At 41.9% G+C, this 14,827-nt stretch overlaps 1 protein-coding gene across 1 annotated transcript in view; it reads left to right on the plus strand.

The window, feature by feature from the left end:
- The window catches only part of gsg1l (gsg1-like), a 26,562-nt gene extending 12,282 nt beyond the window's left edge, over positions 1 to 14,280 (plus strand). Inside the window, exons 2-3 of the mRNA XM_023393824.2 lie at positions 1,916 to 1,963; positions 14,111 to 14,280. Of these exons, the coding sequence (XP_023249592.2) occupies positions 1,916 to 1,963; positions 14,111 to 14,280 (218 nt within the window). The remainder of the gene's footprint in view (positions 1 to 1,915; positions 1,964 to 14,110) is intronic.
- Positions 14,281 to 14,827: the final 547 nt, after the last annotated feature.

The raw sequence follows: 14,827 nt of genomic DNA on the forward strand, positions 1-14,827 counted from the left end.
GGGGGGGTTCAGGGTGTACGGTGGTGTGAGGGCGTCGGTGCTCAGGCTGGTTATGGATGGGCCTGGCTGCAGCCTGTGACACTGCAGAGGCTGAGTTATGGCTCGTGTTGTGGCCGGTGATCTGTGACCTGCAGGGTCCCACCGAGCTCTGATCAACTCTCTGCAGCCAGAAATAACTGTGATGAAGCCAAGAGCAGAGTCACTCCCTACATGAGCACTGATACCACATGGGATAAAATACCATGAAATCCGTACCAAGTACAGCTGTCAAGTATGTTATAGATGTGATGATTAACAAGTTCATGATGATGTCATAGTGACAATATAGACAATTTGAATCAATCAAGACAACTATCAATGTAAAGTAACTATGCTACCAAATAGCAATTCTCATATCTTGATCATTTGTGGGTCATAGGTCACGAGCAGTTCAAACACCAGCAGACTGACAGTTTAAAGGAGCAGTTCAACAATCCTGAGCGTAAGAAGTGAAGATGATGTCTGTTAGGTTAAGTTCAGGCTGTTGTTAGCCTAGCTTAGCTTCAAGACTGGAAGCAGGGGGAAACAGCCTGATAGTGTTGTGCTGATGGGCGATATCGGTGATCGACGATCATCAGAACGATAACTGATTGTTCATGCCTTTGCAAATGTCAAGACAATATTTGACTTGTTTTCCCATTAATCTAGTAACTTATTATTTGTAGTATTAAATGAATACTAAATTTGCCTGTCAAAATTCAACCACCACCAAATCTAAAGCTCACTGTTGAACATGCTGCATCTTTTCTCTACACAAACAGAAACATAAAGGTGTTCATGATGAGTTACCTGCAGTTCATCCATCCAGCCAGTACTTAGATTGGGCTGTCAGATATGGTGGATATAGGTGTCGTAGTCTCTGTGCAGGTACAAAGGCAGCAAGGTAGCGATGGGTGGACTGATCGCCAAGTACTGATACTAAAATGATACAAAGTCTTGTTTTTAGTCAATAGAATCAATACCAAATAATCAATCATGTCAGATCACATCCTGAGCACATGCACGTTAGTGCTGCAGTATTTGCATCTCTTCTTCTGAAGCGATCAGCTCGTTAGTTGATGAACATTTGTCATTTATCATTAAAACTGTCTGTGTGTAAACGTCAAAAGCAAAAAGAAATTCCTCCTGTTTGGCAAATTATTTGGTGGTAATTAAAATATAATAATAATGTACTCATAAATAATGATGCATTTCTCTCCTTACATGACATCACATTAGCTGCTTTTATAAAAAAAAAAAAAAAAAAGCATTGATATCTGTATTGATGAGTGATCCTGACCCTAGTTACATGTGGCATCGGATCAAAACCAGATTTTGTGATATGGCCCCACCACTAAAACGTGGAAAAAAAACAAAAATGTATTTATCATTGTTTATAATGCTAAACACGCTAACTAATATCAAAATAAAATCCTGTAAACCTCTGGCATCGTGAGCGTCACATAATAAGGTGACAGTGAGAGACTACTTCCTGTCAGTGTCTGCTACAAAATAAAGTGCTGATAATGAAATAAAAGCCGTGACATTCTAGAGTCACTGTGTCTTTGTCAGTGCGACACGTTATTAGCTTTATTTTTTAAATCAGTTTGACACACTGACACTAACGCTCTGTTTATCCTTCTCCTTCCTCCCTCTGCATCAATTCTCATCCTTACATCTTTTTCTCCTTCTCACTAATCACCTCATCCTCTCCACCTTTTTCTAACCTTCCTTTCTCTTCCTCCCTCTTTTCTCATTCCCCCTCTCTCCTTCATTCCCAGCTCATTTCACCTTGAATTCTTCACCTCTCCCCACTTCTCTTCCTCTTTACATACCTCTCTCTCTCTTTCTCTACCCCTCCCCCCTTCATCTCCCTCCTCTCTCTTTCCTCTCGCAGGTGAGAAGTGTCGGAGCTTCATTGATCTGGCCCCGGCGTCGGAGAGAGGTGAGTAATGACGGTCATTAGATATCACTGCCACTCCCTGCCGCTCCACACCTGTTCATCAGTCCCAGTGAAAAAACAAAAAGAAGAGATGGAAACATCTCTTTTCTGGACTCGGGGTCTATTATGATTCTCAAAAACTGCAGAGATGAAAACATGGTTTCTAAGGTCACTGTGTGATTCTGGATTCATTGTTGTTGTTGTTGTTGTTGTGTGGAACAGATGCTGAAGCTCCACTTAGAAATAGTCTGTAGTTTGTGTGGTCAGACAGGAAAACATTTCCACATCTGGTTAGGATTTAATCGATGTTTGTACTGATATTGGTGGAAGGTTTTGAATGTTTTTCTCTGGGCCCACAAAGCAGAACAACAGCAGGTGGAGTGAAAACAATGAGACTTGTTTGAGTTGAGTTATGGGGGCTCGGTTGAAGGTGCTGGAGAGGGAAGAGCTGCAGGCAGATAATGGTGGAGGCAGGACAAACAGACAGGAATCCACAGAGCAGGGCAGGCGAACAAAATCCTAACAGGTGAAACAACGAGACTGGGCGGAGGGTAGGGATGCAACGATTATAGATTCTAATGGTACGATTAAAGTCTGAGGAATAATCACGGTTTCACAATTATTATGCATTAATTTATTTAACAACACTACTGATGTATTAAATCACATGAGCATTCTTTACAGATTTTAATGTGTTATTTATTGCTGCCATTTGAAACAGAAATAATACAGCAACCAAATAATACAGAACAAAATAATAGTGATTTTAAATGATTGTTATAAAAATAAGACTAAGATTTACTTTATTGATCCCCTAGGGGAAATTATTACTAATGTGGGTTAGAAGCTGAAGTGTCATCAAGTTTCATCCATGCCCATCTTTTATTCATTTTTAACAAGTAATCTAATTTTACATGCAGCCTGTCTATAATTGTTTTTGTTTCTTTGTTTGCAGTTTTAGTAAAAACTAAAGGAAAGGAAGGAAATTGAGAACATCTCTTATGTAGTGTTATTAACTGAAATGCAATATATTAAAAGCCATTGTATGTTGCTGGAAGGTCCTAGTGTTGAGTTAATATTTACCTACCATACCTGACTGTTAATTCAACACAGACGGGAGGAGGAAACGTAATGTAACGTTAAATGGTCAGAGTGACTGAAGCCGGTTTATTTACGTTTCACTGGAAGCCCAACGCTCACCGCCACGCCATCCATTGTAAGTGACACGTTTATGTTCAATTCCTAACACCTCAATGTTTCATGAAGTAACTTGCCTATAACATAATTTAACTAGGTCGTTAGCATCACCTTTACTTTGGTGTGTAGAGCTGGGTGGTGATCCCGCAGATGCTGCATCACGTTTGGTGTGTCAGACCCTTTAGCTGCGACTTTTTTTCCGGCAGGTTTTTGCAGACATTGGTCATTCTTGGTGTTAGCGTAGTTAGCGTAGCCTCCAAGTGCGGTAAATAGTGAAACCGGTTCATATCTGCCTTCCTAGCTGAGGGTGGCGGGGTGCAGGGATCTGGACCTGAAGAACAGGAACTGAAAACTTAGAGGTTACTGAGAAGTCCAAAAAAATACAGAGCAAAAAAAGGTTGAAGAGCAGAGACCGTCTGGAGAGTTAGCACCACACAATGTGACTGAACTGTCATGACATGAAGCCATGAGGCGGGCTTACATGTTGCTGCAGGGTGGGGAGTTGATTGGCAGATGAAGAACAGGTGTGCTGGAACCAGGAGGCCACGCCCAGCTAGACAGCGGAAAAAGAACAAACTGGGACAAACAAAACACGAGAGGGAGGGGAAAACACGCCAGGGACACATACTACTGATAGAAAACCATGGAAAAGTGCATTTTGCATAATAGGTCCCCTTTAAATAAATGCTGTGCTTCTTTTTTTCTTTTCGTGATGTTAATGACATTACTCCTGAACATTAATCCAGTTTGTTACCACAACATGAATAATTTAGTAATATACAAATGTAATTTCTAGGAGACACCTGTGAGGGAGAAGAAACCTGCCATCAGAGAGAGGGACGAGACTCAGACTTTCAGTCATATTCACATTCACAGTGCTGCAATCAACTGTTCAAACCAAAGGTGACAGAGGTGGTTGTATAAGGAATGAAAAATAGCTTCAGTTCTACCTCCACACACCTGAACCATCACTGAGTGAAATCCCAGATTGTTTTTATAAATTTACAAAAATCTTTCAAACGCAGCTCCTGATCATTGTGGACAATAGACTGTAAATAAAGATGGGCGTAGCCTCCGTGACGTCACCCACAGGTTTCTGAAGAGCAGTTTTGAAGCTCAAAGTGAGCTGCTCCACCGTCGTCATCGTGGCGGTGTCTGGCTCCGCCCCTAACTCCCAGCTAATACAAAAATGGGCAAAGAGGAGGGGTGTGTGTGGAGCAGAGACTTGTGTGCATGACAGTTTGTGGCAAGCACACGCTCACCAACCTGTCACTCAAAGAGGCCACGCCCTCAATTATGCAGAACTTTAAGCTTTAAAGTTATAATCTGTAACTTTTCCACATTAAAATTTCATTAAAAGTTAGTTTTAAGCCACATACACTTCAATTGTGTAAACAGGTGAGTTATATAAACAGGTGTCATGAAGGAGGAAATTAGCTATAGAGACCAAAACTGTTTTTGTACCAGGCTGTAAACATGTTTATTTCTGCTGTAAAGTTGGACATATTAACATGGGAGTCTATGGGGATTGACCCACTGTTGGAGCCAGACTCTAGTGGTCATTAGAGGAACTTGGTACTTGACGCTGTTGGCTTCATTTTCCAGTCTTAAAGGCTGGAGCTCGAAGCTTCCTGAGAACTTTATTGTGATGATATTGATGGAGGAGGAAGCAGAGGAAAAGTGACATGTGGTAATTGATATGAAATGAGCTCAGTCTTTTCCACTGTGTTGTCAGTTTTGATTTATGGATTATTATTGGAACCTGTACCCTAACAAAATGAGGATGATGCTTTATGTTCATCCACATTTCAAGTAGATTTTAATCTAATTTCCCAAAGGAAAATGCTTCTATGTTTCCATCAAAAATCTACTCGTGTTATCAGAGGACCACAGATCTTCTTTACCTCAAATTATTTCATATGTATTTCACATATTATTATTATGATTTCATCGCTGCTTTGAACTGTAATCAATAATTCTGTTTTCTCTTTATCTATACACCAAGATCAGAATCACACCTTCTTAGTACAATCCCACAAACAGAATATTCAGGCGCCTGATAATGAGGAAGGTCCCAGACCTCTCATCAAGCTGCCCCCTAACCGCCGATAAGAGCAGCACATGATGTTTGTATCCTGCGGCTCATAAAAGGAATATCTGAGCGTCCAGAAGAAAGGGAATATTTTGGTTATGTGTGGGCGTCGCCTCTAATGCTCTGTGTCGGAGCAGGTAGTTAATAATGAAACTTCTATGATGGTTTCATCTGTTAATGCCATCTGGAAGAAGAGCAGGGGTGGATGATGGGATATATAGAGCGGGGCGACCTTGCTTTTCGCACAAGGATACAATATGTTAATCTGCCTTCCTTTGAGCCCGACGTGCTCACTGCTGTTTTATAACACACAGCTGCTCCTCGGTCAGTTCCAAGTCCAACCTTAATGAAAACTGAAACAAAAAAAAAACAAAAAAAAACAACGTCTCATTTGTTTACATGAAAACACTCAGAGAAGCAGGTTTAAAGTCTTATATGTCCATATTCTACTGAACCGTTTCCCCAGTTATGTTGTGTCACTATCTGTTCCTGTCCCCCCCCCCCTTGGTCCCCAGTCTTGTGCTCTCCACCACACATCCTCAGACATTTCCTCCCTGTTCTCATTCACCTGACTGCCCCGCCCACCCACACACCTGTTCCTACTTATCATCAGCCCTGCAGTCACCTGAACTCTCCCCATCTATCCATCAATAATCAGTCCTGCTCTATACAGGCCCAGGCAGGGTCTCTTCATTAAGGGGGAGGGTATAAATATAACAGCAAGCTTTGGGACGACCTCACCTTTCTCTGACGGAAACAGGAAATTCTTTGTTACTCAAAATATTTCAGAAAGATATTGTGATTAAATCAATATTTATCTAAAATATAATCTTATAAACAGCATTGACAAAGATGAAGGTGTGTGGGCAGCGACATAGTGAGCTTGTGAAAGGAAAATCATTAATTGAATAAATAAAAATTCACTCCCATGCTTCTTTGGCCGCATTTCGTTTGTGCTGAACATATTTTTGTTTGCCATCTTAATCTAATTATATCTTTGTTCTGTCAACAGTCTAATTTTCAAAAGTCAAATAAAAAAACACGTCCCGTTTTTGTTCAGGTACACATCGCCATGTTCATTTCAAAATACAATGTAAACTCAAATGTCTGTTTATGACCTGTCTCGGAAATAAACACACGGAACTCACATTAGTAGGTGTATGGCATTTCATCCATCCCAGACTCAAAGCGATGCTGCAATCCTCTGGGAGTGTGGTTTGTAAGTCTGCATTGATGCAGTGTTGGAGGGCTTTACGACCCACTCCCACTTAAGGGTCATTAGTTTGATACGACACTCAATGCGGCGGACCCTTCACACGAACGTGCAAACGGAGCGAGAGTGGGTAGGGGGAGTGTGTAGGGGCCGGATTGCAATTGGGCAACAGTATATTTATCAGGTCACTTCACCTGCTCCTCGTCGGGTCATTGGCTCCTGGTTTTGTATCTTAGAAGTTTTTCCTGTCTTCCTGCAACTAGAGTTTTGTTTCCTGTATCTGCTTGTCATCTCATCTGCTATTCAAAGTATCTTCACTAAATCTGCATTGCCTTGGAGTCTGGAGTCAGTCCAGCTTACCTGTGCTGTTCATCCAATCCTGACAGTGTTGTAGCTGCAACAAATGGTGGCTGGATAATGTCTTGGATTTAGGTTCTAACGTTTTATGCCACCCGAGTCATGGCCGGAGTCATTATGTTTTCGGGTTGTACGTCCGTACGTCCCATTCTTGTGAACCCGATATCTCAGTAACACCTGAGGGAATTCCTTCAAATTTGGAAGAAACGTTTGCTTAGACCAAAGGATGAAGTGATTAGATTTTGGCGGTCAAAGGTCGAGGTCACTATGACCTCACAAAACCCGTTTTGAATTCATGCTCAAATTATGACACAATTTAACTCAAATGTCTATAAGGATAAAATAAAGTGACAAAAGACATTTTATATGTCAAAGGTCAATTTCACTGTGACATCATCATGTTCTGCAAAAACACTTCTGACCATCATTCAACGCTGTAGATCAGGCGGGAGAGATTGTGATCATGTTTCCTGTAACTTGACCGGTTGGCGGAGGAAACAACTGAGAAGCGGTGATTCCAGTTCTGTATTAAACCAGGATCTTTCCCAAACCTGAACCAAGAGCTGTGAGAGTCTGAACCACGAAACAGTTTAAAGATGCTGGAGTCACTACGGGTGGAGATTGAGCTGCAAGATGAGAGATTCTGGTGGAAAACAAACACGTTGCCTGCGAACATTTTCCTGATGCGTTGAGTATCAGTGTATTTGCAGTTTGCCGAATATCAACAACTTCAGTTCTGTTTCTGACTCAACATATTTTCTGATGCAAATTAGCCATATATGAACATAAGGTTTTGCAGACAGGGTTGACTTCTGTGAGATTGGCCCAACAGAGTGAATGAAAAATGAATAGGACTCTGTACGCTGCACATACCACCCAGCATGCATTGCATGGTTGAACCAGTATCAGTTGGTACGGTCCGTGTCACTGAATGGTGTTTTTTGCAGATGAGGGGAGGTGAGCTCCATCTTAAATCTTCTTAAGTGAACGCATGTGTGGACACGAGCCCTCTGGTTTCCCTCCTCTGGAGATCACCTGACACAGAACAGAAATTTCCCAGCATTCAATTTGACCATTTGATTATATTTCCTCTAAATCTTGTCTCCTTACGTTTTCGAAATGTTTCCCCACTCTGCCCGCTATGAGCTCTTTGTAACATTTTTATAGTAATTTATTTAATTTATCAATCTCAAAATGAATTTATACAATAATATGACATATTGACATACATCCTAATAATTCACTAGAAACTTCTGATTCAAATTATTGACACTAAATATTGATCCATTAATCAATAATCTTGTTAATGAGGTTCCCTCTCTGGGTCTAAGTCTAACAAATCTGGGTTCTTGTCAACGAGATGTTTTGAGAAACCTGGAAAGCCGATGTCAGAAATGTATCACAAACAGAAACTGTCTCCATAACACACCGGTGACACACCTATGAAACCACACACACACACACACACACACACACACACACACACAGTAATTAAAGATGTAATTAAATCCATCTGAGATGAGACTCGGTCTGATGAGCTGCTTCCTTCCTGTTATCAGTCCTGCTGGCTGAGTCCCTCCAAAACAGGTTTTATTTGCTGTCTTCAGTTTAATGAAGTCTCAGTCTGCTGATACATATTCAATAAAACAGAAACAGGGAAGAAAATTATTTTTGGTCAATATTGTTGCATTGTGAGTTTCCCTTACAGGCATTTTACACCCCTGGAGTTTGTTTCCATCGACTGGCTAGAAATGAAAGCTGCAGCTAACAAGGAACCAGAGTGTAACATCAGACGGGGCGTTTCACCGCGATGCCGCTCCTTCATTAAAAATCACATCTGACAGTCAGCGGAGTGAAAGATTCACTTCATGTAACTTCCACGGTCCTTTCCCAAATTTAAATTAGCTTTATTGGCATGTGCATCATCAAGGGAATTGTTGCATGAGTTCATTTAATGTTCACTCCGTGACGTGATCGCTGGGACAATGCGATATTTAGAGCATAGTGCGTTCGGCGTGTTCATAAACCGTGCTCAGCTTCTCAGAAACAGAACTACAAACATGGCTCCACTGTTCTGTTTGTCGCTGCAGGAGAAGATACTCTATAACAAAAGATGGCGCATTACAAGCAGCGTATAGTTAGAAATGGCGTACACTTCCTGTGGCCGTGGTCATGATTGCTTGTTCAATACAATACAACGCTAAATATAAATTTACATTTTTCCTCCAAAAAGAGTTAAATAACAATAACAATAATAGTATTATCACGTAAAGAAACACTAGTTTTATTTCACTTTTAACTTTTAATTGCACGTGTATGTCCCTCTAAACTTCTGTGGTTGGAAATCTACGGCAGCAAGACTGAAGCGGTGAAAACCAGAACCAACAGAGGGCCACGTGACAGTGAAAGGAAATGATTGTAAGAACGCCGTCTCCTTTTCTCAACCGCCTCTGGCTCAACACCTGTCCAAATCTAATGGAAGTGTCAACATAACCGGTCAGCGGATGCACCGATAAATGCCGTGTTTGAGCCTTTGTTTTCCTCAGTGTGCTTGTTGTGAAGGTTTCGGCTGCTCCGACTCTGCAGGTTTGCAGTTTTCTCCTTCAGGTGGCCTGAGCTGAGAAACCGTCACATTAATTTTACACCTTGACATCGTAAAGTGGTTTATGCTGCTTTTATCACCGAAGCCTCCAGAGGTTCCTGCTCCTCCTCCCTCTCCCTCCTCCCCTGCTTTTTCTTTCTTCTTTTGAATGATCTTCCTCCGCTCTCATCTCAGTCTTTAACTTCGCTGTGTTGTCTCATAAAGCACAGAACTATCAGATTTGTCATGTTTTAGCGTCATCGCTGCTGAGGCAGTCCTCTCCTCATGCTGCATTCACAGTCTCATGGGAATCTGTAGATATGAGCTTCCTGCTGTAGTTCACCATAATTCGCAACAGCATGCTGGAGCTAATTGTGCTGCGGGGGATTTCTCAGAGGGAGATTTTTGAAATTTGTTCCTTGTGCAGTTTTTTCCTTGTGCAGTTTTTCCATGCATCTGAAATGATTTTGTAATTGTTTAATACCTTGAAATTAGGCACATCACTGCACTGCACAAAAAAGAAACCTCTTTATTGCTCATGTTGATGAAATTATCCAACCATCTGCTGGACATTCTCACTGAGATGCAGAAGATAAAAGCTTGATGGAAACGGATATTCACTGAAACAATCAGGACGTTGGGCTGAAAAAGAAACTTTTACCAAGACGTGTGAGACGTTTCCTGGAGATTGAAACAGTCAGCTCTTTGTGGAGAGTGAGACAAAAGCTGCAACTACAGATTATCAATTATTTTTTAGCCCAAGCGGTCGTTTTCAAACTGCTAGTTTTTATATAAGCGTCAGCATCAAACGTATCTGCAATTTACATTTGTTTTTATAAACATATAGATTACCAAATGTCATTTTAATCATTTCAAGCTCAACCAATACTCAACTTTTGGGGCGGATATTGATATTAATATTTGAGCAACAGTTTATCACCCCTGATGACACGAGCACATCATCCCTTCCAATTACTCCTTTAAGAATGATCTGTCTATAAAATGTAAGCTTCATATGAAATGAATTAGTGCAGATAAAACACTTTATAATACAACCTGCCATTTATTTTTGAATCCGGTACCAATAAAACACTTACTGGTTCCTGGTGATTCACTTCTCTTCCACTGTACCTGCATTAAAGCACCAGTAGGAAACAAGCGAGTATTTTAGTTTGTGATTCACACGCTGTAAATTCGAGGCTGTATTATCATAAGGAAGTGTGAAGATGATGATGACAGCAAGGAGCTGGAGGGAGGAGCACCTCCAGGAGGACACGATGAGATGGACACAGCGTCAGATCCCAGCGTGGCACCGGTGGCTGTGTGACGCTTACTTCTGCAGAAGCAGCAAAAAGTTGTTGAAGCTTGAGAAATCTGGAACAAACTTCCAGACGATCTGAGCTTCGCCTCCAGATTTACCATCGCTTTCAATTAAAAAAAAAATTTGGGGGCTGCATTGTAATTTCTCCTCTATTTTAAAATGCTGTTTTAATGCTCAGTGTCTTATGTGAAACACTTGAATATAGAAATAAGATTCTCGCCTTGCCCTGAGAGAAGTGCGACAGGAAATTAGCCGTCGATATTGATTCTTCAGGGACCCTTGCGCCAACCCCCGATGGAGCGGAGCAGATAATCTGTTTAATTCAGTGTCGTGAGCTTTGCCGGTTAAAGAGGGGCTTCTGCGTTTTACAATTTCTAAATGTGCAGAGAAAAATCCAGAGTTCTGGTAATGAGAGTGGATCCCGAGGGCAGCTTCGGTTACAGCACGACGAGCCCTCTCTGCTCTCAACGTGTTCACACTGCCAGAGCGGGAGGAAACAGTGGGGCTGTGAAACGTGTTCATCATCCCGCATAATGTCTCTCTCAACTCTGAGGGGATTTTATTTCTCTCTGTGTGACCGTAAAGAGTAGCAACAGTAAAGAGCCAATCAATGTGTGCCAAACCAAGCAGGTGGGGATATCAAACGCACCCTCCTCCTCCTCCTCCTCCTGCAGGTCGATCAGAAACAAATATCTCACCTTGTTTTGAGCTCTGAGTGTCATGGCCCTGCCTGTAGAGGAGAGATATATCATCATCCTGCAAAAGATTCATCAGGAGCTCCTGGTTTATGGAGCACCTGATGAATGACTGACGACAGAAGAACAGGAAGGACAATCAGACGTTCCCGCCCTCAGCTCGTACCCGGGGGAGAAGAAAATGCAACAACGTCGAAGCTGATATTCACATCCGTCTCTGCACATGACAGAAACATGGGGCGAGAGTCCACACCGGCATTTTAACAGGAGAAAAACAACATGTTATAACATTTTTTTTTAAAAATAGAAATTTTGGTTTAACTGATCAGCTTCACGTTCTGTTGTGATGCTGTTAAACCTGCTGTGGATGCCAAATGTGAACATGATGGTAAAAACAAACAAACAGAGACTGTCATCTCCCAAAAAATATAAAAAAACAAAACAAAAAAACCCACTGTTCGTATTCATTCGTTTGTCCAAGCTGCGTCAAACAGCCCGTAGGAGTGTGACGTTTATGCTGCTATTAACAGTGTTAGGAAGAAGGTTAGATGAAGCCCCGGTGAACACATCTGTTCACTCTTCCTGGTGGATCGGAACCCGCAGAGCCGAACATGGCTGGGATCGTTACAGACCTGGTGTCTGTTTTACTGGGTTTGGGATTTATGTTCGGTGCTGTATGCGTTATCTTGTGGAGTTTGCTGTTCTTGCATTAATGGAGGGCCGTTGAAGAGTGCTCTGTATGTGGCATTGACCCCAGCTGTATATCTGAAATAGGAGAGAGAGAGAGAGAGAGAGAGAGAGAGAGAGAGAGAGAGACATGCAGCAAAGGGCTACAGGCCGGACTAAGCCCTAATGGCACACCAGCAGCTGAGCCACCGGAGCACCTTGAGACACACTATCTTTCTTATTTAGTCTCTCACAAATGGAAATACTCATGTAAAGTACATGTACATCAAATGTGTAGTTAAGTGCGGTGTTTTAGCAAATGTACTTACTTGGACTTGCCAGTACTTTAGGTGTTTCCTCTCAAACAGTTACCAAACTTTACTTCTATCTTCAACATGAGTGTTCGGTTAGATGAACGTCTTCAGTCCAGACTACGAGCCCCTCTGAGTCCCGTCTCTGTCTGAACCTGCTCAGGTCTGACAGATCTCGATCGCCTCGCGGTTTCTTCAGCTCTTGGGTCTCGGTGGTTTTTCTCCCAGAGTGGAAAAGCTTCAGATGTTTGACAAGTGAAAAACCCTGACCTCCAGAGGAGCAGGAGCTCTCTCAGCCCAACTCTGTGTTTCCTTTTGTGAATTTCTGTATAAGTGTTCATGTCTGAGAGAGCGACGCAGAGCTAAAAGGTAAAAAAACATCATCAGAATAAGAGGAGAACTCTCCCACAAGCCATCACTGTATTCAGTTTGATGAGTTTTCTCCTCTGGCACCGATCCCACACTCTGTCATCTGAACGACAACACCTGCTCCCACAGACTCCTGCTTAAGATTTTCATCCGCATCCTCAGGCTCATTATAAACTACAACATGATGCTGAACATTGTGGTTTATTTACTGTGTGCCGAGAAGATCATGTTTCCACAAAACCATCAGATCCAAAGAAAAAAGGAAAATGATTATAAACAGGCCTGAATATCTGTAGACAGAAAGTCTGTATTTTGGTGCGTGTAACTCATTTGTTAAGATTTCTTACATTTTACAGATCGTTAGGAAAAGTAAAAAAAACTATTTGATCATAAAACCGTTAATAAATCATCATAAAAGACATTTTATTAAACCACACCTGGTTGTAACTGTTGCTACACCTGTCAAGCTTTCTCACACAGCTCAAAGTTTACAGTAACAGCAGTAGCAGATTTATTATTTAGTCATTTTTAAATCCCTGGATCCTTGATTTCCGACTGAGGTTGACAAAAGCTGGTTCAACATTGATATCCAGCGACAATCAGTTTTGCACTGGCAGATTTTATCAGCTGTAGCTACATAGGTGAGTTCAATAAGCCAAGAGTGGACTGTGCTGTTTATTTCAGTAATGAGTAGTGTAAGCTCACTGCTTGACGGTGAGTAAAATATTAGCGTGGTTGGTTTGTTAAACAGCTGTGCCAGCGTTTGCCAACTTATCGTTTATTTTGTGACTTCTAAGACGCTTTCAGCAACGACAAATCTGGGGCTTTTTGGGGCAGAAACCTCCCACAAGGAGACAGTCAGTAAAATTTCTCAGTGAACCTGCTCTCACTTGTTGGTACCTCTCTGGACTGCATGGAGCTCCTGTTGGTGGGGGAGGGCGGCAACATGTTCAGTCCACCAATCAGCACCCAGAAAGAAGAGTGAATGAGCTGTAAATGTGTCTACATGACCATTCACTAATCCCTCATTGTTTGTCTGGATAAACCGCTTCTCTACTTTAGCTAAAGAGCAATTAACCGGGACTGGAACTGGGACCGGTCTTGTGTCGTAGTTAAATTAGCATTTCCTCAGTGGTTGGGGTTAAGTCTTTTTTTCCCCACATAATGTAATTTGTTCATCATTAAATCCATGTAGTTAGTTGTACATGCTAATTAATGCTGCCTCAAACAAACTAAATATTTATAATGCATTTCTTTATATTTGAATCCCTTCTGGTTTGGGGTTTTTGGAAAGGCCAAGAGCTACTTGTGTTTGTGTAACTGAGCTGTGTGTGTTGTGTGTGTGCAGGTGTGTTGTGGTTGTCGGTGGTGTCGGAGGTGCTCTACATCCTGCTGCTGGTGGTCGGCTTCAGCCTGATGTGTCTGGAGCTTTTCCACTCCAGCAACGTCATTGACGGACTCAAACTCAACGCCTTCGCCGCTGTCTTCACTGTGCTGTCCGGTAAGATGGACGCCTGATAACACACACGCACACACACACACATACTCGCACACAAAATTTCCACATCTCCATGCACCATGGAAGCGTCCCGTACTGTGTGTCCGGCACTGTCAGAAACTACTTGTAGATCTTCCATGTGTAAGAGAATTTCTAATCTCAGTGGGATCTGATTAAACAGTGGTTAATAATCACTAATTTAAATAAACAGTCATTTAAAGCCTTAACTTGGCAGCAGGATCCACTTTACAACAGTGACAGACACCATGTTAAGAAATGCCCTGAGAATTACGAGAGGAGTGGAGAGAGACTGATGCAGATTTGTGAAAGGTCGTCCAGGGTCAGAGGTTATCCCTTGGAAGTCTTTGCTGTGCTGGGTGCCAGGGATTTTTCTCCCAACTCATGTTAAACCTGTTATGCAATCAGCTGGCTCCTCGTCCACCACGCTACACACTGCTCACCTCCTCCTCAGCCTCCCCTGAGGACGTTTTTAATGCACCACTAATTCTTTTTGAAGCACATTTTACATGTCTTTACAGGGTTTTCACTGATCATTTATTCAATTTC

This window comes from Seriola lalandi, unplaced genomic scaffold, assembly GCF_002814215.2.
Source record: "Seriola lalandi dorsalis isolate HSWRI2012SDOR001 ecotype SW California unplaced genomic scaffold, Sedor1 jcf7180002054944, whole genome shotgun sequence".
NCBI lineage: Eukaryota > Metazoa > Chordata > Actinopteri > Carangiformes > Carangidae > Seriola > Seriola lalandi.